At 40.6% G+C, this 24605-nt stretch overlaps 1 protein-coding gene and 1 long non-coding RNA gene across 2 annotated transcripts; both read left to right on the forward strand.

The window, feature by feature from the left end:
• Positions 1–184: 184 nt before the first annotated feature.
• LOC139606228 (uncharacterized) lies at positions 185–6274 on the forward strand. Its single transcript, XR_011684574.1, has 5 exons — positions 185–445; positions 5278–5383; positions 5457–5534; positions 5641–5694; positions 5795–6274. It is a non-coding gene; the product is annotated as an uncharacterized lncRNA (long non-coding RNA).
• Positions 6275–9568: 3294 nt separating this feature from the next.
• Positions 9569–23186, forward strand: slc34a1b (solute carrier family 34 member 1b). Its single transcript, XM_071458277.1, has 13 exons — positions 9569–9595; positions 10745–10818; positions 10913–11095; positions 11653–11799; positions 12073–12216; positions 14734–14845; positions 15359–15554; positions 16225–16320; positions 16574–16640; positions 16782–16949; positions 17158–17274; positions 21682–21806; positions 22243–23186. The coding sequence occupies exons 2-13, from the start codon at positions 10758–10760 to the stop codon at positions 22834–22836; spliced, it is 2010 nt and encodes a 669-aa protein (XP_071314378.1). The 5' UTR covers positions 9569–9595; positions 10745–10757; the 3' UTR covers positions 22837–23186.
• The last annotated feature ends 1419 nt before the right edge of the window (positions 23187–24605 follow it).

The following is a 24605-nucleotide window of genomic DNA, read 5'->3' on the forward strand; positions in this document are numbered from 1 at the left end:
ATGGATGGTGTCAGCAGCATACATATTTCAGAGTATGGGACTGCATGAGGTTTGGGAAGCATTTCATTCGCCCACTTTGCCTAAATCATCACCTTGTAGATGTAATTGTCACAGAAGTAATTAACCTGAGACGTGAGCATTTATAGCAAGCTGTACATGTCAGCATTTACGTGCAGTATACAATACCTGTTTGCCACACCCACAGCTTCCGACTGCCAGGCAGGATATATTAGCATACAGAGCTATGATAACACCTGGTGTTATATGTGTGTATGTTTGTGTGTCCATAAATGTATGAGTGGTGCGTCGGTGGTGCTGTGAATGGGCAGAGAGGGGTGTGCTCTCACAGACACCATCGCAGCAGTGAGATGAGGAGTGCCATCTACTCCACTGCACGCCTGCTGAACTGAGAGAAGAAAAGAGAGGGAAGACGGGAGGAAAGGAGGTGAGTGTCTGAATTCCCCCAGCCATTTTATTAATGTCATTTTTTTGGAGGGTGATCGCTGTGCTTGTTCAGTCAGTAGATGCGTCTGCTTGTCCTTTTTCTCCCTGTCACTCCCATCACTCATTAATTTCTCCTCCCGTCTATCAGCGCATTTCTATGCTTGATTCAATGTCCTATGTTTTCTCAAGATAAACCTGCTCATCTCATTCACAGAAAAGCTCCCATTTTCATTCAGATTGAGCGTCAATGCTTTCTCCTGCCTCTGTTTTGTTATTTTCCACTTTCACTTTGAGCTTAGCTTCATGATTTAGTCCAGTATACATTGGAGAGGGTGACAATGTCCTGGAAGTGTTTTATTTCTGAACTCAGTCCTCTGAATGGTACTCACTGTGCCTGTGAGAGTCCTGCAGAGGAATGCATAAATGGTGTAAAACAAAACCCATCTATCAGGTCAATGCTTGCACATCACTGTGCATTGAAAGATTCTGCTCAGCTGGTGAAGGACAAAGTCTGTGTTCAGTGTTTTCCTCAGCACTGACTCAGTTACTCAGGTGTGATACACATGGCTGAGCTGAGATTCAGGCTGGGAGCAGCTGTGTTGGGTGATTCCTGACTAAATTCATCCAGATGGGGAGAGTTAGAGAGAGTGTGTGTCTGTGTGTGTGTGTGTGTGTGTGTGTGTGTGTGTGTGTGTGTGTGTGTGACACCTGAATGTGGCAGAACAGACAGCCCATCATCATCAATTACAGGACATAATGTCCTTGTCACCGTGAGCCGTCTTAATGTGCTCTCCAACCACCTGCCGGTACAGTAACTGTCCACATGATCACCTTGGTGCCCTAACCACCTCTGTGTGCGTGTGTGTGCTATCACGGCCTCTATAACTACACAGATCCTGAGCATGTGAGCTTCTGTGATTAGCACGTTCACCAGCACAGATGTGTTGAGGCGACCATGTCAGACTAAGGCTTCAATTTCACCTCCTGCACTGGAAGATCAATGATTAGCTGACCAGAAAGAGTGGAAACTATCTGCAAGGTGTTCATCACTTAACTCACGGCTGAAGGGATAGTTCCTGTCATTGTCATTGCTGCTGGATGAATGAATGATCTCCAGCAGGTAGTCATTTGACAGGCAGATATTTTCATGGTGAGGTGCAAGAAGACAGCAGACAGTAATACAGTAGGTCTAACTTGATTATAGTGTTCTCTTTGATATCTTTTCTGTTCTTGTGAAACTCACTTACGTTAAGCTCAAGAAGTTCTTGTCGTATTTTGCTCCTCAGTTGGGGAGTTAATTAGTTCTGACCCACTGCTCTAAGCGAGGCCAATCTTGGACCTTGAATCCGGTGGATTCAAATCAAAGGAGCAGATTTATTGCTTATGTAATGCAGATGTTCACATCATCATTTTATTCAGGATCATAAAGGCTAAATACTCTGTTATTAAACTTTTCTACCTCAGATTTATCATCTTCTTCTTATCTCAGTCAGAGTCATGATGGGAGGAGGAAAAGGCAAAATATTCTATTTGACCATCCTTGCAGAAAGAGTTCTTGAGTAGCTTTTAAGGCAAAAGTCTTTGTGTTGCTCTTGTGTAGTGTGCCTGCGTAATAATGTATGAGCATTTTGTGCATTTGTGCGTGTTCATATTTCATTGTGCTTACCACAAAGAGGTATAGTGTTTTTGGATGTGTCACTTTGGCTGCTGTTGGCTTGCTCATGTGGATAATTGATGGAGAAGTGTTTCTCAAAGCAGCTACAGTGATTTTCCACCCACAACAGTGTGGCCTATACAGTCCTCACCACCCCTTTGCTTTGTCTATGAAGGTGGGATTCCTCATCTACCTAAAGATGGGCAGACAGTGACAGAGCAAAGCAGGGGGAGAGATAGGGTGAGGGAAGCAGGCAAATCATTCTCATGTAGGTCATTTCTCTTAGTGATCTGACCAGAGAGAGCACTCAGGACTCAATGAATGCATCAAGGCCTAGATTATCCTCCTCAGAGCCCCTCAAAGGCCTGTAATGCACATTTAAGAGTAAGTGCAAGGAGTACAACAGCCTTGCATACCCCTGGGTGTGCCAACTGAACCATCGTGTATGTGGTAATGGGCCTCCTATAAAAGAAGCTAGGAACTCTGCACTGGCTCAGTCCCTGTGGTACAGATCATTGTGTTAGAGATTGCTGGCTAGCAGGTAGGGCCTTGCTGAATATCACACATATTCCAGCCAAACTGGGACTTTTTAATAGACTTCCCTGCAGCACCAAATGTGGTGCTTCCTTGATGGCTGATGTCAGCAGTCACAGTAGGTGAGTGAGTCCCTGTCAGTCAGCTCCCATTCATTCTTTATGAGCCCTAAGCTGAATGCTTCCTGTAGAGCAGCAGGCTAAACTGGCTGGCAGACAATTCACTGTCATCTCAGTCAGACCTGCAAGTGACTTTCCTCTTTTGATTTTATCTTTGCTCTACGTACATTTTTGTCTCACCAGGCCAGATCTTGACAGACTAAGAAATAATTTCATCATCACATGTAAAATTAACTTACTATTAAATTAAATTACTCAATGACAACTTTCTTTAAAAGTATATTTTTCTCAGTGGGCTTCATACTCCTCAAACATACATTTCCATCTAAGTTGGAATGGTTCTGGTTATTTCAGCTGAAAGATTCTTACATTTCTGTTTTTCTCTGTGCCCCCCCCCCCCCCCCCCCCCCCCCCCCTCTGTTCTGAAGTGGGTGGGGCTCAGTAACACAAAGGTTATGGCACAAACGTCTGTGCACTACTCAGGATTTAGTTACATTTTAGAGGACAGGTGTGTAGGATTTATGCGGATCTATTGGCAGAGATGGAATATAATATCAATCATGATGTTTTCATCAATCACTGAGAATCCTTGTGTTTTAGTTAGCTTAGCGCTTCATATCTAAGCAGTTTCTCTTCCAGCAGGTTTAGCCAGAACAGACAAACCAAACATGTTTTATATACATGAAAGCCACTGTAGGTTCTCCTGCATGCTTGAGAGGGATATTCATCATTGGAATCCGATGACAGTTTGTGGGTTGTTTTGCCCTGCAAGATTTTATGTATTCATTTCTTTTAATTGTCCTATATTTTCATAAACACATTAAGATAAACATATTAAATAAGTTATGCTTACACATTTAATGGAACAAGTGTTTTTTTTCCCATATAAGCCTTTAATCATGGTTCTGTGATGTTTACTTTTGAAGTTATTAAGCATCAAATAGAGGAATGTAAAATCAGGTGGAAGTGGGCCAAAAACAGCTACTGCAGAAAAAAGGATAAATCTGTTCAAATCACACCCACACAGTTACAGATTCGGTTATTTTTTTTAAACCCTTATTGTGATTACTGAATGGTAAAGAGAAATACACTATTATTTGATATATATATATATATATATATATATATATATATATAATAGTATGAAGCCAAGCTTTCATGGAGTGACCTTATAAAATAAGTCTACAGTAGTGTTTCTGAAGCTTTCAGCTTCATCCTGCAGCCTCCCTCAGCAGATGGCTGGAGCTCTGAAACACTAGAGCTCAGTTATCATGTGTTTGAAGAAGGCCATGAGATGTAGCTGAAAGCTATAGAAACATCAAGTCAGTGCACCTTATGTTGAGATTTTTTTTTGTTTTTGACAACCTGCTGTTCAAAATTAATGCTGCAGCTCAACATCTCCTTTGTTCATAATAACCTAACACATATTAATTCCTTATGATGAGCAACATGTCTGAACCACATCTTCCAAATTCCCTGATGTCTTTGTGTGATTAGAATCCCATCTGTGTCTCCTCCATTTAAAGGCCTTGCAGAACAGGGCACCAGTAAACCACCTGTTCATGCTGAGATGCCAGTGCTTTGATCTGATCGAACTGGTCAGACGTCAGACAGAGGCAGACATCCACAGGCAGCACTGAGATCTTTGGACTATAAAAATCAGCCTCATGCAAACCAACCCAGACCCAGAGGTGTTTTGTCTCGGGCCACCAGGGCTCCTGACACCAGCTGTGGATGAGGCTGTGACTGTTGGCTGGTGTTCACTGTGGCCTTTCAGCTCTGCTGGAAGCGTTTTTTTGTCTTCCTATTTTTCAGGCTCTGTGCCCTTTTGTCTCATTTCGAAGGATTATTGTTTTTGCATTTATTTGTAAAACATTTAGTGAGTATTTTTTAATTTTCACCTCTGCCTGTTGGGAGAACTGGTTATTTTGTATATCTTGTTGGAATTTATTTTCTTGGGTCTAAAACTTAATAGCTGGCAGACTGTGGAACAGCTCTACCATTAGGACTCTGCCTTTATTTTATGATATTAAGCCACTAAACACTTACTTTTTGATGGGATTGGGATAGGATCCATCATCCTCAAGCAAAGCCTTTCTGCTGGCAGTGTCTGTTTCCATAATAACAATACTGGGAGCAGCAGTTTGTACATGCTAGTGAGACAATTAGAACCAAACACCAGGGTAAATCCACTGAGAAAAATCACACAACAAAACACTGAGATCAGTGAAGTGAGTCTGAGCCTGAGTCACAGTCGCCATCTAGTGAAAAAAGACCATAACGGCAGTCTCCTCAGCTTGCCTGTGGTGTCTCATTGAGTGTTATTCATCTGGCCTCTTATAAAAGGGATCAATCAAGACTTGCATTCATATTTAACTGGAAATACGACCCGGTCAGTGTCTTTACAGCAGGACTACCAGTATGAGAAGCTGCAGACTTAAAAAGGTCTTGCATTTAAGCATTGTTGTTGCATGAAGCCAAATGGCTAAAAAGAGTTTCTCATTTTTCTCTCTCATGTCTTTATAGTTACACAATAAGAATTTTCCAAAGGATATCATCCATCTCAATCCTCCATCAGCACCGAACTTCTTCTGAGAACAAACAGGCAGCCATGGAGCGGAAGACAAATGAGGTGTGTAAAAACCCGAATTGCAAAACACTTGAATTATTCTGGCAGTGTCTGACACGAGGCTTCGTCTCCCCAGAGTCCCACCACCACCTCTCCTCAGAAGCACATGAAGAACAGGTCCAAGTCCACAGAGGAGATGCAACAGTCGAAAAAGGTAATGAGCAGCCTGACATTCATACCTCCTAGTATTTCTTATTTCTCTCTCTCGCTCGCTCTGTCAGTAATACAGACTATTCTGGCTGCTCTGTATTATCTCACAGGCTTTTTCCTCACAAAAATCACTCCCAGGCAGACCAGAACTGGACAGAGTGAAGGTGAAGTGTTCCTGTGTGACTGTATTTCTGTACAGTGGAGGTGCTGTAATGTCTTTATACTTATGTATCTATGTTTTATTTTTGTCTCTCTGTGCTGTAGGAGTGTCCTGATGGCTCTGACATGCCCTTGCCCTCTACTGAAGAACTAAAGTGATGAATAAAAGGATCAGTAGGACAATAGAGCTGCCATCAAGTTACAACATCATCATAAACACAACATGATACATACATAAAAATGTACACATGTACACAGGGAAACATACAATAATATTGAGGATAATCATGAAATAGATTAGAACATATTCAAGCAATGGAGTGATTAGTTGAAGGAAACTGTATAAAAAATGGTAAATTGAACACACACACACACACACACACACACACACACACACACACACACACACACACACACACACACACACATACATACACACACACGCATTCAGAGACAATCACATGTAAACAAAAGGACACCCATGATGATGTTGTTTCATTGTACTGTGAGTGTCATATACATACCAAACTGAATGTGTATTGACAGTAAATGTGTATTGACAATAAAGTGATGCCGTTGAATGAATTCATCTCTTATCTCTTCTCTGTTATATCTCCAAAATTCATCTCTGTCTACTAATTATAATGATAGAAAGACAGAAAATCTGTAAAACTGATGATTCAAGTATAATTCAAGACACCATATGAGGGCAGAAAATGCAGATGCTTTATTTACTACAGACTGTGGTTGTTACCAAAAAATCTCTATTAGGGGTTTATAAATATAGTTTATAAATAGCAGCCATTTGGTAGTCTAAGTAGACGTGCACCAGGCCCTCTGGTGGTAGGGTGGTGGAGAGTGGGAGACAAGTCAGATGAGGTCATTTAAATGCCTTTTAACTGAAATGATAGTCCACAAAGTCCACACATTAATTCCAGTGAAATCATTAACTAATACATAAAAGGTTATTTTATCTTTTTATTGGCAGACCCTGTAATGAGAAGGGAAATTCACTTTACGTCACCAAAACATAGAGTAGCATAAAGACATGGGACATACCAAACACATATGATAACAAGATAAATATTAAATAACATAAGATAGTGTAAAGCAAAATGAGAGACTCTATCCTGTAGCACCTCTCAGAGGTGGCAATCTCAAATTAAGGAAATAAAGATGAGAAATGTCTGTCAGGATGCTTATGGATTAACTTTTGTCCTGACAGTTTACAGTTCACTGAGCTTTATCAGGGGTTTCACAACTATTTTGCTGACCATGCCAAATACTGCACACTGGTAAACTGCAGTTCAGGAGCGCAGTACTGTAAGAACATTCAATCATAGTTTTCTAAACTTATTTTTCTAAGACTGACAGACTGTTGAGTCTCCTGGAGGATGATGCAGTTGTTTACATTTGTCACACTGTTGACATTGTTAGAGATGCTCACCTGGTCTTTTGGAACAATAGCAAACTTTCATATACTTGGCCCAATCAGTGAAAATCTGCTTAGCACAAATATCCATTTCTTTAGTCGGTAACCCTTTAATTCACAGGCCGTTCATTATATAGTAATTATGTGACCATGACCCTTTCTTGGATAGTGTGCCAAGTTTGTCGCATGGAAAACTGTTAGCATTTCAGCTAACAGTATGCATGCTGTTAGCTAACGCTAACTGGCTCTGGCAAGGTAGCATGATGCTAACTGCTAGTCATCTTTGTACATCTGTTTTGAAACTAAAGCAACCTGCGATGTGATGCTGTGTTGGACTGAAGCTTTGTCCCTGCTGAGCTTGGGATATTCTTTCTCTTTATACTTTATTTTCATGAATAAAGTGGAAGTGAAAGGCCGATTAGCTTGTTCACCTGAATTGCAGCCACAGCTCGTGGACCCTGTGAGTAGGGTGACCAGGCGTCCGGCTTAAGGCCGGACAGTCCGGATTTTCAATGCCCTGTCCGGCCGCTGTATGTTTGTGTAGCCTATTCAGCTACACAAACATCATCTTTAAACCACTCACAATTATACTATAAATGAGAGTATACCAGAGTCCTATGTACACCATAGTAATTTATTGATATGCCGCATAATGTCCTCCTTTTTGGTGTTATGGAAATGGTCAAAAAAAAATGAGGGAAATGTGCTTGATCATTCTGCTCTCTCTCTCCAATTAATTACTACACAATTAAAGGCCTGTAAATTGTCTTTTAAATATTTATGTAAAATTGCTCCTTTTTCAACCAAATCCAAAGAACTTGAGTTTGGGCAAAAAGGCTGCTTCTTGTAAGGGTCTTAAAGGAGCATACACACTCAAACACTCTTAACCCTCCAAAATATGAATAATTGTTTTCCTATGTTTGCTAAAAATGTCATTATGTCCAGATAACAGCAGTATGACACCTTGCCACAACAGTGATGATAAACCCACAGCACATGGATGTACATGCATCACCTGCCATATGTCCAGAGATAATTAACCGACATGTTTCTGTGATCCCCTTCGCTTAAATAACAGACTGAGAGCTTAATGAAAGCATCATCTGGCATTCCTCAGTGTATGATTAACACAGGATAACACAGCGTGCTGAGGGGCATAGCAGGACTAACGCTGTGGACCTACAGCACATTGACTGGCAGGTTTTTTGAGTGGCAGGATGGTGTATGTTGACCCAGTGGCTTCTGTTTGGTTTATCCCCAGGCTGTGCTTTGGCTACAACCTCCCTATGACTTGCACATCTGGAGATTAGCAGCAGCATGGAGGGTTTTTAACCAAAGAGCTCTGGAACCACGCCAGAGATTTGGGCATTGCCATGTGTGTGTGTGTGTTTAAGTAACTGTATGTGTGTGTCCATATGTCTGTGAACATCTCTGTGTCTTTTTTTCCCCCCCACTGCTTAATGCTGCTCCAAATCTCAAGGATTTCTCCCTCTGCTGCCACTGACAGCAGCAGCCTTGGCTCTGGTCCAGCAGCTGCAACAACAGAGTTGTTATCTCTCTCTGGCTCCCAGCTCTCATGATAGTTTGGAGAGTAACAACTCAGTTTAGGGGGTTATTAAGCTCTGCTCCTCTGAGTTCAAGGATGCAAGTGTGAGGTCAGCAGGTTTGGCAGATTTGGTTGAGAGCACTGCTGATATGACAGAACTGTAGCTGGTCTAATTATTAACAATTACTCAGGGCATCACTGTGTTCTCCCATGGTGAGGAGGACATTGCCTCTGGGTAGTGGAGTGTGTAAGTAAATGTGTGTACGTGTGTGTTAAGAGGATCTCAGAAAATCTTCCTGATAGTTCATTTCCAATCACAACATGCTTGATCTTGAGTCCTGGCAAAGAACCTAAGTACCTGAACATCCAGCACAAGTCAAGCAGATTACACTGTACGTGTTTGAAATACTCCCACTGACTTACCTCTTGGAAGAAATGATCATTTAATACCCTGGCTTCAATCTTTGCCAGGCTACAGTACGTGATGAAAAGAGTTGTCTGAGAATATGAGCGGACTTGAGAGGCAATAAAGAAATCCTACGTTCTTCCAACATTTACCACTAGATGTCAGATTTCTCCTGCTCTTGCACGTGAAACTGAAAGCCTCAAACAACAAGGGTCATTAATCACATCAAAACAGGCCTCTTCATCGTATCTGGCCCCAAATCAGGTAAAAAATAGTTGTGCAAACATCATTCATCACCTAATACACAACGTGCTCTCTCAACTTATGCATCATTAAGTTAAGGCTTTGTGTTATTGTTTAACAGTGAGGTCTCTGATGGTGGAGCAAGTTAATCGACAAGGGATGAGGTGCTCCTCCTGACACCTCCAGACCTGGCAGCGTATTTAAAGATGATTTACACTTGAATTTGATACTTTCCTTTACAGGCCGTCATAAACAACACCTAAGACTGTTTCAGACAAGGTAAGATAAAACTACACTGCATATGTCGATATCAAACATTAATGATCTTTGTGCTAATATCATGTGTTGAAAGCCTGGATCATCGGTATTGAAGCTTTAATTTACATCAGATTCTGTCTTCTGGGACCCACAGCTCGTACTGTACATCCTATAGAACCTCACTCACTGACAACAGTTACCAGATGTTTCATTAATTTTTTTTATTTCACCACTTGAAGTAAAACTCAAATGCCAACATTTTGGTGAAGTGGAAACAGAATAGACATATACATGAGTCATGATGACAGACTTAGCGTAAACTTACAAATAGACCAGAACCAGACAGAAACAGAGAGAGCGGCTGATGGCAAACAGATGAGTATAGGCCAGGTGGATTAAGGATAACATTCAGTAAACACGCACAAAGTATGCACAAGTATATTCAGAGTTTATTCAGCTGCAATCTATGGAACTTGTCGGATATCCTCCCACATATAGATAACAAGGCCTCTGTGCACCTCAGAATCTGCAGGAAGGATGGCACACAGAATGAGAACGATGCAGTGACTGTAATTACTATAATTTTGCCTGCTGTAATTACTGAACCCACTTCCCCTCTCTTTGCTTTTAAGAATCACATTTGTACTCACTCCTCTGCTGGAGACCCCAAAATATGGTAAAGTGGCCGAGATGAAAAGAGGGAGAAACGGCCTCTTTAAACTAACAGTGTGAAAACCTTTGAAGGGAGGTGCTGCTGTATAGACAGCGGAGAGCCCCTTTGAGAGGTGACCTGCAGTTGCTGGAGGTCAAGACAAGTTACAAGGATACCGATGTTTGCTTATTGATTGTGACAAGGCGTTCGCTTGTTCAGAGGTGAGATGATGTGTTGTGCTGTATGTGGTTTAACAGTGCAAGTTGACCTCAAATCAAGGATAGCTGCCAATTCCAAACACAGTGGGTTGCCTTTGTTCTTTTCTAATTGCTTGTCTGTTGATCTCAGTTGTGTGGTGAGACACACACACACACACACACACACACACACACACAAGTTGATCACCTTTGGTTTTTTTTTACTGCTGCAGGTGGCTGATAAACACATCCATACTCACATTTGTTCCCACTACAATGGTGTCATCCTGTGATTTTAATTACTTCCGTGTCTCATCACAGCGTTCGAAGCACCATGTCCTCCCGATCTATAACTATAGTGTCCTCTGGAAGGAGAGCAGGCCTCGACCACCAAGGTAATTTATACGTTTCAGTTCCCATCCTATGTCTTTGAAATGGTTCTAGGGTTTCTTCCACACCTGAGTGTGTACTCTTCTTCTTTGCTCTTAGGGACGAGGATGCATGGCACTCCAATATTGTCACACCACAAGCTCCCATTGGAGGAGGACAGGGAGTCCGGCATCGGCTCCACCCTTGACCTCAGCAGCAGCTTTGAGGGCTACAACCAAAACACCAATCACCACACCAACAAATCTTCACTCAGGGAGGCAGACGGCCTCCCCATAGAGAATGGTACAATAGTGGCTTAAAGGGGGGGGGGGGGTGACACACTCACCTCCTGGGATGCCAGTGGGTCTGATCTCTTTTAAAAGGCAAAGAACAAGAGCAGAAGCTAAGCCACATGCTTATTACATAAAGACAGGCTCAAAAGCCACAGGGCCAGTGGGACCGTGCTGTCTGGGCAATAAAGGCAAAGTCCTGCTGTCACTCAGCAGTATTTGGCTGCATATGGGTAATGTTGTATGTCAGATGGCTTTGCTCTCTACATGTGAGATTGCTTACTGAGGCTATCGCCCTCATCCAGAAAACCAAAATCACAAGAATGAGAAAAGTGTGTTTTTTTTTCTTGTGGCCAGAAACAAACCATGTTTTTGTTATCTGTGATACAATTGCACCAATCACCAGAAAAAATTCCTTGTATGTGAAAACATACTTGGCAATAAAACTGATTCTGATTCTGATTCTGATTCTGATTCTGATTTGTTGAATTCAGGTTAACTTTGCAGTCCAGATTTAGGGCACACAGTGAGGCTACCCATCTCCCCGGCTCATGTTCTTGTTTTGAACAGATTGCTCTCCTCAGACCACGACTGTGACTCCAAACAAGATCAGACAGCTCCTTATCAATCTGTCCAAGATCCCGCTTCTCTTCATCCTCCTCTTCCTCTTTGTTTGCTCCTTGGACACTCTGAGCTCTGCTTTCCAGTTAGCGGGGGGTAAGTACTCTAACCCTCACTGCCCCCTCAGTGGGTTGATAGTGACTCAGCCAGTCAATGTTTGATAAATAAGTGAGTCACTACAGAACTGGGGCTTTGCTGTATAATTTACTGCAAACCTTCATCTAGTGACCTTTTTGGATTTGGGGAAACAAGCAGTTTGAATCTTGTTTAACATTGCTCATGGCATCCATGTCATGTCTGAGACCACAGTACTGTTGTGTGTGTGTGTTTGTGTGTTTGTGTGTGTATGTGGGCGGCATATTTAACCAGGGAAAGTGGCAGGGGACATTTTCCAGGACAACGCGGTGCTGTCTAACCCTGTGGCGGGACTTGTGGTGGGGATCTTGGTTACTGTGCTGGTTCAGAGCTCATCAACCTCCACCTCTATTGTCGTCAGTCTGGTGGCCTCGGGATGTGAGTAGGCACATTGAAGTGTGTGTAAATGTTTGAGTGCCAGCACCAGCATACTGTAGCATGAGCACTTTTAAGTTTTAAACGAGACTCTGACCTGGAAAGACGTCCAGGCTGGCCTCATTTAGTCTGAGATATATGTTATATGGCCTCTGCATGCAAAGATATTACAGTGAATGGAAAAAAACTGTTATGCAACAACAAAAACAAAAAGACGGAAAACTCCCATGGTGCATCTGTGGCAATAACAAATAGATCTAATTAATTTGTGGTTTATGGTTCTAATCTCGGTTTACTGGCTCCCAGCCCATTCGCATGCTGTGCTCCCTCTGGAGGATACAGTAAATTATGCTACTTGATTTGTTGCTTAGCATTAAGGAACAAATATTAGTAAGTGCAGCTTATATTAAATACATAAATGTGAATTAATATGTATTAGGACAGTTGAAGATTTAGTTCTGTATATTTACACATGCTTTACACATACTCAGTGTGCTCCATCAGTCAATGGTAAACTAACAGATGAAGATGAGCAGTTGACAAAAAATTTGCATTTTTAAAATTTTGTTTTGTAAAACACAATTTTTAAAGAATAAATACTTATATTTGTGTAGTGTGAAATCTGATATTTTATAAAATAAAAATGGTCACTTATTTTGTCATTTCTTAAAGTTTTTTTAAAAAACATTTTTATTGAACTGCACTGTAAATGTGTCCTAGGGTGTGACATAAATAAATAATAGCATCTTATTTTCATATAGTGTTATTTATTTAATATGAAATTATGAGTAACACTATTTTTCCCCATGAGTTGTTGAACTTGTTGGACTCGTCAAACTTTGCTTTGTTATCCTTTCAAAATGTAAAATTATATCAGTTTAAGATGATCTCCCTTAATGCTCAATACTCAGCTGCCTTTTCAAGAAATTGTGAGTTAAATACAAACGTTTGGTTCTTAGCATTAATGAAAATGAAAATGGTCGAAAGAGAATAAAAAGGAGTTTAAGGAGTTGTGACATCTATGTCCACCAGTGTGACAGTACAGGTGTCACACTTCTGATTGGTCGATTTTTTTCAAAGCTGGCTTCTGATTGGTTGATTTAAAGCTAGCTTCTGATTGGTCAAATTTGATCAAAGCCGCGTTCTGATTGGTGGATTTAAAGCAGGCTTCTGATTGGTCGAATTGTTTCAAAGCCGCGTTCTGATTGGTTGATTTAAAGCTGGCTTCTGATTGGTCGAATTTTTTCGAAGATGGCTTCTAAGTGGTCGATTTAAAGCCGCGTTCTCATTGGTCGAATTTTTTCAAAGCTGCGTTCTGATTGGTTGATTTAAAGCTGGCTTGTGATTGGTTGAATTCTTTCAAAGCCGCATTCTGATTGGTCGATTTAAAGCCGCGTTCTGTTTGGTTGTAGTTTTTCAAAGCTGGCTTCTGATTGGTCGATTTAAAGCTGGCTTCTCATTGGTTGATTTTTTCGAAGATGGCTTCTGATTCGAATTTTTTTTTCCTGTAGTTTTTACCAAACATGACTCAAGGAGGAGTATATAGTGCATTTGTTGCACTATTTTTGGCTGCGGATTAATACACTTTAGGTGCTCTTGTGATTATTTCCTGTGGCAGGCCGGTATGTCAGACTTACTTAAAGTAAAGCATATCTAGTTGTGGCTCATTGAGGTATTTTGGATGGAAGTCCATGGCACATAATAAGCCATAGGCTTAGGCTGCACAGGAAATATTTGTTGGTGGAATTAATGTTTTATTGAATTTTGTCTTTCTCGATTTTTCTTATATACAAAATATAACTAGATATAAAATATAATTAGCATTAGCTATTAAATGTAATGATTACATTTTGTATAATTTAATCTTTCTTTTGTTTGATTACTACCACACACAAACTAACTCTTCTTAAAGCCTGATGTGAAATTGCCATTTCAAGATTGTAGTGCTTTCACACCCTGTAATCTCCCACCATCTCAGTCAGTCAATAGCTTGTCATGCCTCATAAGTCCAATACGCAGTAAGGTTACAACCTGTCTGTGCAGGTTCTGAGGTCTCCCCTCTCTCTCAAAGTAAATTAGTATACAGGTGGAGGCTCTCTGCTTCCAGAGCCTTTCTGTAAGAGGGCTAGGAGGAAGATTATAGGTAATTATCAAAGAAAGCAAGAGATGCAGAGGCATGGATATGTGTCTATATAAGTGTTTTCATATGTGCATGTGACCTTGAGGTCATCATCATTAGAGACATCCTCAAAAATAAACCCACCTGCAGAATGTGAAGACTAAGCTGCCTCCACTCACCTTCAAATTATAGTCACCTTTCATCTCCATTTATAACTCATGTTGCATTCTGAAATGTGGAAGGTCATGGGTGGTAATTATTTGCACTACGTAAGGCTCTTCACCACGAAGACAGTCATTTGCACGTTTACATATGTATTACTTTTTTTTTTAACTCTATAGTCTTCAGTCAAAGATGACTTTCAAGTAAAACCTATCTTTCTGTGTGGTCTCACCTCACAGTGTTAGAAGTGAGGTCAGCTGTTCCAGTCATAATGGGATCCAATATTGGGACTTCAGTCACAAACACCATAGTGGCCATGATGCAAGCAGCAGAGAGAACTGAGTTTCAACGGTGAGTGAAGAAAATTGATGAGGCGGAGGATGAGTGGAGGAGAAGCAGAAGATCAGGGAAGAAAATGTAATGGAAAAATGAAGAGGATAAGTGCAGAGCTGGAGGAAAGAAGGATACATTTGTTAAAAGTGGAGGTAGAAAGCAGACAAGGGTGAAGAGAAAGTTAACAGCTGTTCCCTGCCTATGCTTCAGCCTCCATTTGAGTGTAATTTCTAAAACAGTGACAATAATGGCACCAATCCACATTGATCCCACAACAGTAACCCTTCAGAATGAAAAGATACAGCACTGAACAGATGGCATGTTACTCAATCTGTGTCTGGTAAAATCAACATAATTTATTAATCTTTCATAATAGTCTCACACACATTGAGTCAAAACTAAAATGCCTGTTACATCACACTCATCACAGAAAGTTAAGCCATGAAAAGCAGATTAACAAGCAATCATTCAGAGTAGCTGAGGATGCTGATGGCTGACCTTACCACAGAAAATTATTGTGACCCACTGCAGTGCCTTCGCTGGGGCAACAATCCATGACTGCTTCAACTGGCTGTCGGTCCTGGTCCTGCTGCCGCTGGAGGTGGTGAGCGGCCTCATGGCCCGGCTGTCCCACCTTCTGGTCACCAGCTTCAGGCTCCAGCCTGGGGAGGACGCACCTGAGCTGCTCAAGGTCATCACTGAGCCAGTCACCAAGCTTATCATACAGGTAAAACTATCAGCCAATCACCATTTTTTCTAACAGACCTTTGCTAAACCCCTCCATCGAATAGTGACTGTCTATGTTGAGTTACACTAAAGCTGACAGTATACTGTATGTAATCTAAGCAGCCAATCAGGGTTCTGTTTGGGAAAACAGTCAGATCTTGTATTTTTCTTTACTGTACTTACAACGATTAAAAACCTACTAATAGGGCTAACTAACTATCCACTGTTTCTTTCCATGTTTTCTACATGGATCATTAACTGTTGAGGTGCTGGCTCTTTTGTGTGGCACTTGCAGCTTTAGCCCAAGGTAAAGTCTTCCACCGACAGCTTTCATTTCAGCTGGCAAATTTGAGGGTCACTGGTTAGAGTGAGAAGCTTACTTTTGTCTACCTCTGTCTCTGTCTCAGGAGCCCAGGGTTTCAACGTGAGAATTTAAAGTGGCAAAGCTGCGAGAACAGAAAACTTGACACACACAGCAGACAGTATCTAAGAGGGGTGGAGTTTAGCAAACACTTAGTTAGCATCTTGAGACACTTGAGCAGGGTCTCTGTGAGGTGAGGGAGTTGACCCCAGGGCTTCTGGCTAAAGAAGCAAAGAAGGTCATTCTAATCCTTTAACTGTACTCTCCTTCAACTGGAAAGCTGAAGAAATATTTTTCCTTTCACCCTCAGCTTGACAAGTGTGTGATCACAGGGATCGCCATGGGAAATGAGGACATGAGGAACAGGAGCCTGGTGAAAGAATGGTGCCAGACTGACCTTGTTATGGTAATGGCTCGTCTCCACCACTGTCTCCTGCACATTCAGACACATTGTGTCACACACTGGCGCCAAACAGAGCCTGTCACTGCTGCCAGTGAAAACTGTGTTTCTAATTTGTCTTTTCATTACAACTGCTCCTTTCTTTCTTTCTTTCTTTCTTTCTTTCTTTCTTTCTTTCTTTCTTTCTTTCTTTCTTTCTTTCTTTCTTTCTTTCTCTCTCTCTCTCTCTCTCTCTCTCTCTCTTTCTTTCTTGCTACAGTCCACAGACAATGTGAGCATTGAAAGCTGTGGCCCCAGTCATGTCTTGTCCCAGACATCAGTGAAGTGTGAGTTCAAACTCAGTTATGTCTGTAACCAACCCACTTAATTTTCATTATGCATTTCTATTATGCATTTTCTTTCCAGTATTGATGGTTAAAATTGAATTCATCTGGATGTCTGTGGGGTAATATCCTTTCACTCTACAGGTAGGCATTTGTTTGTTTCCACCCAGCTGTCAGACCTCACCGTGGGGCTGATTCTCCTGGCAGCCTCCCTGGCTGTGCTCTGCACCTGTCTGTTGCTTCTGGTCAAACTGCTCAACTCTCTTCTTAAAGGCCAAGTAGCAAAGGTCATTCATAAAGTCATCAACACAGGTGGGCATGCCTTGAGCTGCTGGAGCTTTTACTGAGTGTATTTGCGTGTAGCAGATGAATATACAGAAATCAGTCTGGAAGAAACTGGGAAAACCTTTAAAAGCCGCTTTGGATGCAAATGACATGAAAGAGGCTGTGTAGAAGATAGAAGCACTGCTGTGTTTATACATATGGGTAATTTCCATCTCTCCTCTCTTTATCTCAACAGACCTGCCATATCCTTTTGGGTGGCTGGCAGGATACATGGCCATGTTTGTGGGTGCAGGAGTGACATTTGTGGTCCAAAGTAGCTCTGTCTTTACATCAGCTATGACTCCGCTGGTAGGTGAGTGATAAATGCCACTGCACCTATAAAAACTACAACACCAGAAATGGTCAATATGTTGCAGTATATTCAATAAAATAAAAAAAAAACAGTGTAAGATAAAAAGTTCAGTTCATTAATGTGAGAAGTAGGACACAGAAAAGACAAAAAAATTGTAAGTAAAAGAGTACATAAGTACATGTGAATAATGACTGAAAGCATACATACCAACATGTTTAATATAATGAAAATGTGACCTCATAGAGTGTGAGGAAAAGCATTAAAATGACTGAATATGCTGAAATATGCTAATTATTCACTTAAAGGTCTAGATGGAGCTACACATGTTAAGAACTTTTCTCTTTCATATTTGAATATATTTTGCATATATTTTTTTTACTTTCTTTTATTAAAACCTCATAAATTTGTTATTTTTCTGTATATAGACTTCCATCTGCCAACACAATACTCATCATCAGTGACTGGTGTTCTGCAATAACTGCTCTAACAGTGACCTGGTGCTGCTGCAGATCCATACTGTCAGTTAGAGGTTAGAATTAAAATAAAATTACATCAATTCTTGGTGACATTAGTAATTTGATGCAGCAGCTTTGCAGCACCAAGGTTTGTGACCCTATTCAATAAATGGCTTTGAATAGCAGACAGTGTGAGCACAGAATAGGAAGAAAATTGCTACTTTGCTTTGTTTTATTCTTGTTGTCTTGTCCACCACCCACCTCAGTGACCTCAGGAGGCCGAATCAGTCAGCATTTAAAAACAATCCTAGCCTTTAAAATACAGAATAATATCAATTAAATCTCTGTCTGAGTCTGAAACCTATGGCACTTCATCACTTGGTTTTTACAGTGTTAGAGAAATGTGAGCGATCTTAAACAACTATTTACTAAGTACTTTCTAGAAAATCGGACAGTTACATCAGTATATAGCATATGCAAAATGCAGCTGTAATTCTCATATCAGATTCTTCTCATTCATTATACATTATAGTGTTTTATTGCAATTTTTTCTGTGTGATTTATACGTTTTATACAGTAAAATAACACTGTATACATATTTATTTTTTGTTTGTAGGATCAAAGGACATACTACTGTAGCTGATTGGATCACATAACACATCCACCAAGTAACAAAGCAAATTCAGATATAATCCTCAGCGTGGCAAAACAGAACAATTTGGATCATTCATATTCATAACTCCCCTTCTCTGAGGAACCAATAACTTTAATCTACTGTTAATTCTACAGTTGTGTCATTTTTGCCATGCTGACACACACACAGACGGACTCACAACTTGAAAACTATACAGCGACTGGTAATTAATCAGAGCCTCAGCTGTACTTTGTGTTTAGTGCTAATCAGCTAACATTAGCTTTCTAAGATGGTGAACTTAGTAAACATTAGACCTGCTTAGCATGTTAGCACAACATCAAGAGGCATAAATATGACTAAAAAGACGAAAATGCTGTAGACAGCATGCAAACATTTTGACAGTTCATAGGTCTAAACTGAATCCTTACAGCATACAACAAAACTGAGAATATATTGCAAAAATTTTAAGTAATTATAAATCCTGTCCATTTAACATGTACAGTTTTATTTGTTTTAAGCCCAAGAAGAATGAAGCCAGTTAATTTGAAAAAAAAAAATTGAAATGTTTGGCTAATTAACTATAATGGAATTTCCATACTAAAGAAACAACTACAACAATAGTCAGTACATCCGTTATTTGTGAGTTTCCATTCAGTGTTAGGGGATAATGCCATCTGTTATCTCCCCTACACTTTTTGTAGCCTAGTCGTGCAGCCCTGTATCAGCACACTCCCACCCCCATGTTTCATAGTCAGCACTAAGCAGTCAGTGGTAGTCCTGGCCAGGGCCATGCCAAACATGCTGGACCTCATCTGATCCAAACAAATTTATTTTGGATTCATGTGACCAAAGAATGTGCTGCCAATATTCACCAGGCTTCTTTTCATGTTCACTGGTGAAGTTTAATCTTGCACTTTTGTTGTTTTGTAAGCCATGGTTTTCTTCTTGGACACCATCCACAGAGGTTGTCTTACAATGTCCTTTGCACTGTCTGATCAGTCACTGAAACATGGATTTCCACAGATACTCCCTGTGCAAAGATTCATCTTAAGCTTCAGCTTCAGTCTGCTGATGCTCTCATACCCTCTCCCATCTTTATAAAGTCTCACAGTCTCGTTTCTTATTTGTTCAGGCAACTCCTCACCATGTGGAGCCATGTTGCATTAGAAACAACCCAGGACGGAACTGCGAAAGCTGTGTGTTCACAGATTATTTTATTTTATGTTCATGTGATCAGCTTTAATTGGAACTCACAGTTGCAATACTGTTTGTAACACTGGTCACAGATGTGCTCACTTTTGTTGCATTGAGGGTTTTCCTGTATTTTCAGTGTTTTCTATCTAACCTCTTTGTTTTCAATTATTGATAAGATCAAATACCCTACATGATACAATTATACTGCAGAGGGGTGACCTCAGTTTTATTATTTACTGTAGATGATGATCCATTAACACACTATTCTCAGAGGTCATCAATAAAAGAAACTTTTCTTAAGTTGAATCGCTTCGTCTTCACTTTTGCAGACACCACTGTCTCTCACTGTCCTACTTGACTTTGCTGCTCTGGTTCTCTCCAGTTTGTGTTGCGTGATGACAGTCAGGGAGTGATCCCAGCATCTGTCTAGTTTGATGGTTGGACTCATGTGAAGTGTCTTCTCATCTTGACCCTGCAGTTATGACTCTGTTTCATTTTTACAGGCCTTCAGGGAGATTGTCTCCTGTAATGTCTTACTAAGGTAGAACTGAACTGCGCTGATATCAGAACTTATTCTTGAGTGGGCCAGCACTGTGCAGAGGTGCCTATCAGACAAGTTACTTGTCTGGACTCTGCTTCTGGCACTTCAGATTTGAAAGCAAAGCTGTTGCACATATATACTTTGTCTCATAACATGTTTTACATGTATATCAGTCTATGTGATCATTCTGTTTTTACATTGTTAATATAAGGCAGTCCAACCTGGAATTACCACAGTGATCTAGCAGCTTGTAGACTGCGCTGTTGTTTCCACTGGTTTCTACACTAAGTTATAAATTCAAACACCACGGCCTTTAAACAGACATTTACTGCTAGAGTAATAACCTAACAGTACACTGACCAAACATTTACTTGATTGCTCTAGGCATGTATTTAATGACTAATTAATATCCTTGTGTTCTCATACTAAAGAGAAAATTCCTCAAATTTCCTTGTTGACTAATAGCTCATTTGCCAGCTAGATGGGTCCAAATAAGGACTTAAGCCTGCTTATTTCCACTGATCGAGTCTTGTGAAGTTTATAAGAACAGGTTGCATAACTGGCACTGTATGCCACTGGCTAAATGAAGCATGTAAAATCAGCAATGTCTGAGTCATCAGCCTGCTACACAGTGATAAATGTGAGGTGGGAATAATTTCTCTTTTAAACATGGATAATTAACTGGCTTAAGAGGTTATATACATGGAGCACAATTTACAATCCACAGATATACTTAAAGTAATTAACTATGTGTTTATTTTACTTTGTATTTCAGCTTTACCACTCCTTCAACCCCCACTCTTACCATGTCATCGTACCATGTGTTGAAAACAAACTAACAAATAACAGACAGACCAGTATTTTTAACACAATGTCAGAACCATGAACTACATAGATGCTGTAGCAGAATTGCCCTACTTTGGTTGTGAGTTGCTGTCAAGCAGCCACTCATTTGACAGTCATTAGTCATCTTCTGGCAAAGTAGTATTTCAGCCTCAATGATTTCACTGATGCTTTTTTTAAATATTGGCTTTTGTCCATCTTAAACACCGAGTACTAATGGTTTCATGTTTTGTCTGTTTATCTGAGATGTAATTTGATTCAAATAGTTTGAATAATTCCAAAATCTTTTTAAAACCTATTGGAGAATAGTCTCCATGATTTCCACCATGGTTATCAGCACATTTTGTCTTTTATTGTTGTGGTTTTAAACTGACTCTTATCCTTATAAAAGCAGTGAATTCAGATTTTATCAACTGCTCACAAATTGTATCCCAATCAAAGATTTCCACTTTTTACAAGATAGATTAGTGAGGTTTATTTTGACAAATATGCTGGGATAATGTCTGAGAGACATAGTTTATCATTGCTGACACTTTGTATTTGTCATAACTTTTATCTTGAGAGCTGATGATTGTAATGCACTTGACACCAAAGTGGTGTCAAGTGCATCAGACAGTGGTTAGTGCTCTGCAGATACTTCATCAGGAAGATGACAGCAGCTATTTACATTTCCTGGTTAACCATGATTATTTGATTACCTTGTTTCCTTTGACACAGCACGTTCCTGTCATCTCCCTCAGGTATTGGCGTGATCAGTCTGGAGCGGGCCTATCCTCTCACCCTCGGGTCCAACATTGGCACCACTGCCACAGCCTTGCTGGCAGCTCTGGCCAGTCCCGGGAACAAGCTAGCAGCGGCCATACAGGTAGGGACGCGTGTTTTATCAGACAAAACAGTCATTTTAAAACAGGAGGAAAATGAGAAAAGGAAAATTCATGAATATATTTTCCAATGATCTGCCTCTGAGACAGACAGATGAACACAGACAGTGAAACAACAATAACAGAGTCCACAAATCTCTTTCACTTACATGAACAAAAGCATAGGAGACAGGGAGAATTATCAACACTGTGGATAATAATAATGTGTATATTGAATATATATTTGTGAATCTGGATTTATGCATAAATGTGTGAGCAGGAACTTTGGAAGCAACTGAAAGGACACAAAACAGCAAAATGAGAGTCAGATCATGTCATTGGGTTGTGTTTATGGTATGAATGTGACATGACAACATAATGACTGTGATGAATTATGTCCCTCAGCACTTCACTATCTCTTTATCTCATATTTGTACGTAGATTGCTCTATGTCATTTGTTCTTCAATGTCTTTGGGATTCTGCTGTGGTACCCTGTCCCCTTCACGCGTCTGCCGATAAGGATGGCTCGTGTCCTGGGTGAGCGCACTGCCAAGTACCGCTGGTTTGCGGTCTTGTATCTTCTGCTTTGCTTCCTACTGCTTCCCTCGCTGGTGCTGGGCCTCTCACTGGCCGGCTGGAGGGTGATGGCTGGCGTTGGAGCTCCTTTCCTAGGCGTGACCATCTTCATCGCCATGGTAAATGTGTTGCAGGCTCATAGCCCACATCACCTGCCTGCTAAGCTCCAGAGTTGGGACTTTCTGCCCCAGTGGATGCACTCTCTCAAACCACTTGACCGCCTGATTACCAAGGCAACTGTCTGCTGCAGCTCGGCAAGCGAGGAGGGGAAGGGAGAGGAGGAAGAGGAGCACGTCACGACACAGACGAACTGTGTCGACCCCAAGACAGAGTCTGCCCAGAGGAAGGCAAAGCTGGCATATGACAACCCAGTCCTGGACTACCTGGATGAAAGCAGACCAGGTGCACGGGTTTTTAAGTTAAAAGGGTTAGAGAGGTGCAACAGCACTCCGCTGTAGTTGCACTGATAACAGAGGCCTATTTTATACTCTATTATGTCAATAGCATGGCAAGGGTAGGATTGAGAAAAGCCATTTTATGCCTTTTGAGATAAACACATTTCTTATTATTGATAAACTGATCATTAGAGATAGCCTCCCACAGCCATCATGAGCTCAGTATGAGATTTTAGTATCAGAAAATATCAGCTGAGAATCGGCTGAGCTCTGCAGCTGGAAGCCAGAATGAACAGTCATCAATGGGCGGGCAGTGGTTCTCGTGTTGATGTGACTGGCCTTCTCTCAAAACTCATGAGGAAGATGACAAAACAATCTCACCTCAAGGTTCAGTAATTAATTGTTGTGAAGCTTTCCAGCAGACAGTTGGCTCAGTTGTCACAGAGATGTAAATGTTAACCTCCAGTTTTTACAAAGCACTTTAAGGAGTATTTTAAACAATCTCCATCTGTTGATGAAGCTCATATGATCAAAAGCTCCAGAGCAGCTACTAAATGGACCTTAAAGTGATCTTGTTTTTTTTGTCTCCTGTTGTCCTCAAAGTCAAAAATGAACTTGATGAACATGTAACACAAAATCTGTAACTGCATTAAAGATACCCTGTGGAGCTTTTGGCCACTGGTAGCATTATGGAGCAGTGTTTTGAGTGGGTCCTCATGTTGTTTGGGTGTTTGCATGTGCATTAGGACACACACACACACACACACACACACACACACACACACACACACACACAAGCATGCATAATTTACAATCTAGCCTTCAGCTTTGCAGATGTTTTGTGAGGAAGGAAACACATTAAGGTTGAGAAACACTAAATGTAAACACAACTTTTTCTTGTTTGTGTTGAGAAAACTTGTTGGGGCAGCTTATAGCTAGCCAATAATATTTCTTGCTGCAAATGAATTTAAAAAGACAGTTTCAGTGGATAATTTAGAAGAAATACAACAACATTTCCAGAACAGGCAACATGTTTTGCAGTTGATTTATCTCTTGCAAAGGCCAGTGGTCAAGTTTCTAGTCTTAACCTTAACCTTAACCTAGGTCTCAAATAAGTCCCAATTTACTGTGGTGAGAATCAAGCAAGACAAGTTAAGCCATGTAAAATTGTGATGATCTACCAAAGTTTCCACATTTAAATCAGTCATGATGGTCATGAAAAGTTGAATTTTATTTTCAACATTAAATTTTAACAGTTCTATGTGGCAATTAATTTTTCCAGAATTCAGAGTTCATCATTTTATTGCTGTCTGTTACTGTCAAGAGTGACCAACACTGCTGTTAGCCCGAAGTCTAATGATAAAACAATCTCATTACCATGTGGATAGATTTTTGATTATCATGTTAAAAGACCCTGTCCTCGCTTGTTATATAAGTGTTAGTGACTGAACACTACAAAGCATTCAAAGAATTATCGCACTGATGTTATCTACAAAGGAGTGTATTTCTGTGCTGTGAGTGTTGGTGTGTGTATGCTTGCCTAAGTGGGTGAGCATGTACACTCTAGAAGTGCTGTTGAACATATGAATATGTATTGTTTTTTCTTTTTCATTGTTACAATTGGTTTGAAAAGACACTTTGAACAGCACTTTGCAAACATGATGAAAGTACACCAAACACTAATATACAAAAAAAAATGACCACTTGGTGTTCAGTATTGTCACAAAGAGAGACTTCATTCATTCTTGTGTGTCTTACATGAAAGCACTGTGCAATAGGAAGATATGTCCTTTTTTTTTAGCCCGTTCAAAGAACATACTACTCTGCAAACT

This window comes from Trachinotus anak, unplaced genomic scaffold (genome assembly GCF_046630095.1).
Source record: "Trachinotus anak isolate AG129_WGS33_773 ecotype Australia unplaced genomic scaffold, CSIRO_AGI_Tana_v1 ptg000021l, whole genome shotgun sequence".
Classification (NCBI taxonomy): Eukaryota; Metazoa; Chordata; class Actinopteri; order Carangiformes; family Carangidae; genus Trachinotus; species Trachinotus anak.

Coding starts and splice junctions, on each gene's coding strand:
- slc34a1b (XM_071458277.1), top strand. CDS start 10,758: ATGTCCTCCCGATCTATAACTATAGTGTCCTCTGGAAGGAGAGCAGGC. Junction 16,321..16,573: donor GCCAGACTGACCTTGTTATG/GTAATGGCTCGT, acceptor TTCTTGCTACAG/TCCACAGACAATGTGAGCAT. Junction 21,807..22,242: donor AGCTAGCAGCGGCCATACAG/GTAGGGACGCGT, acceptor ATTTGTACGTAG/ATTGCTCTATGTCATTTGTT.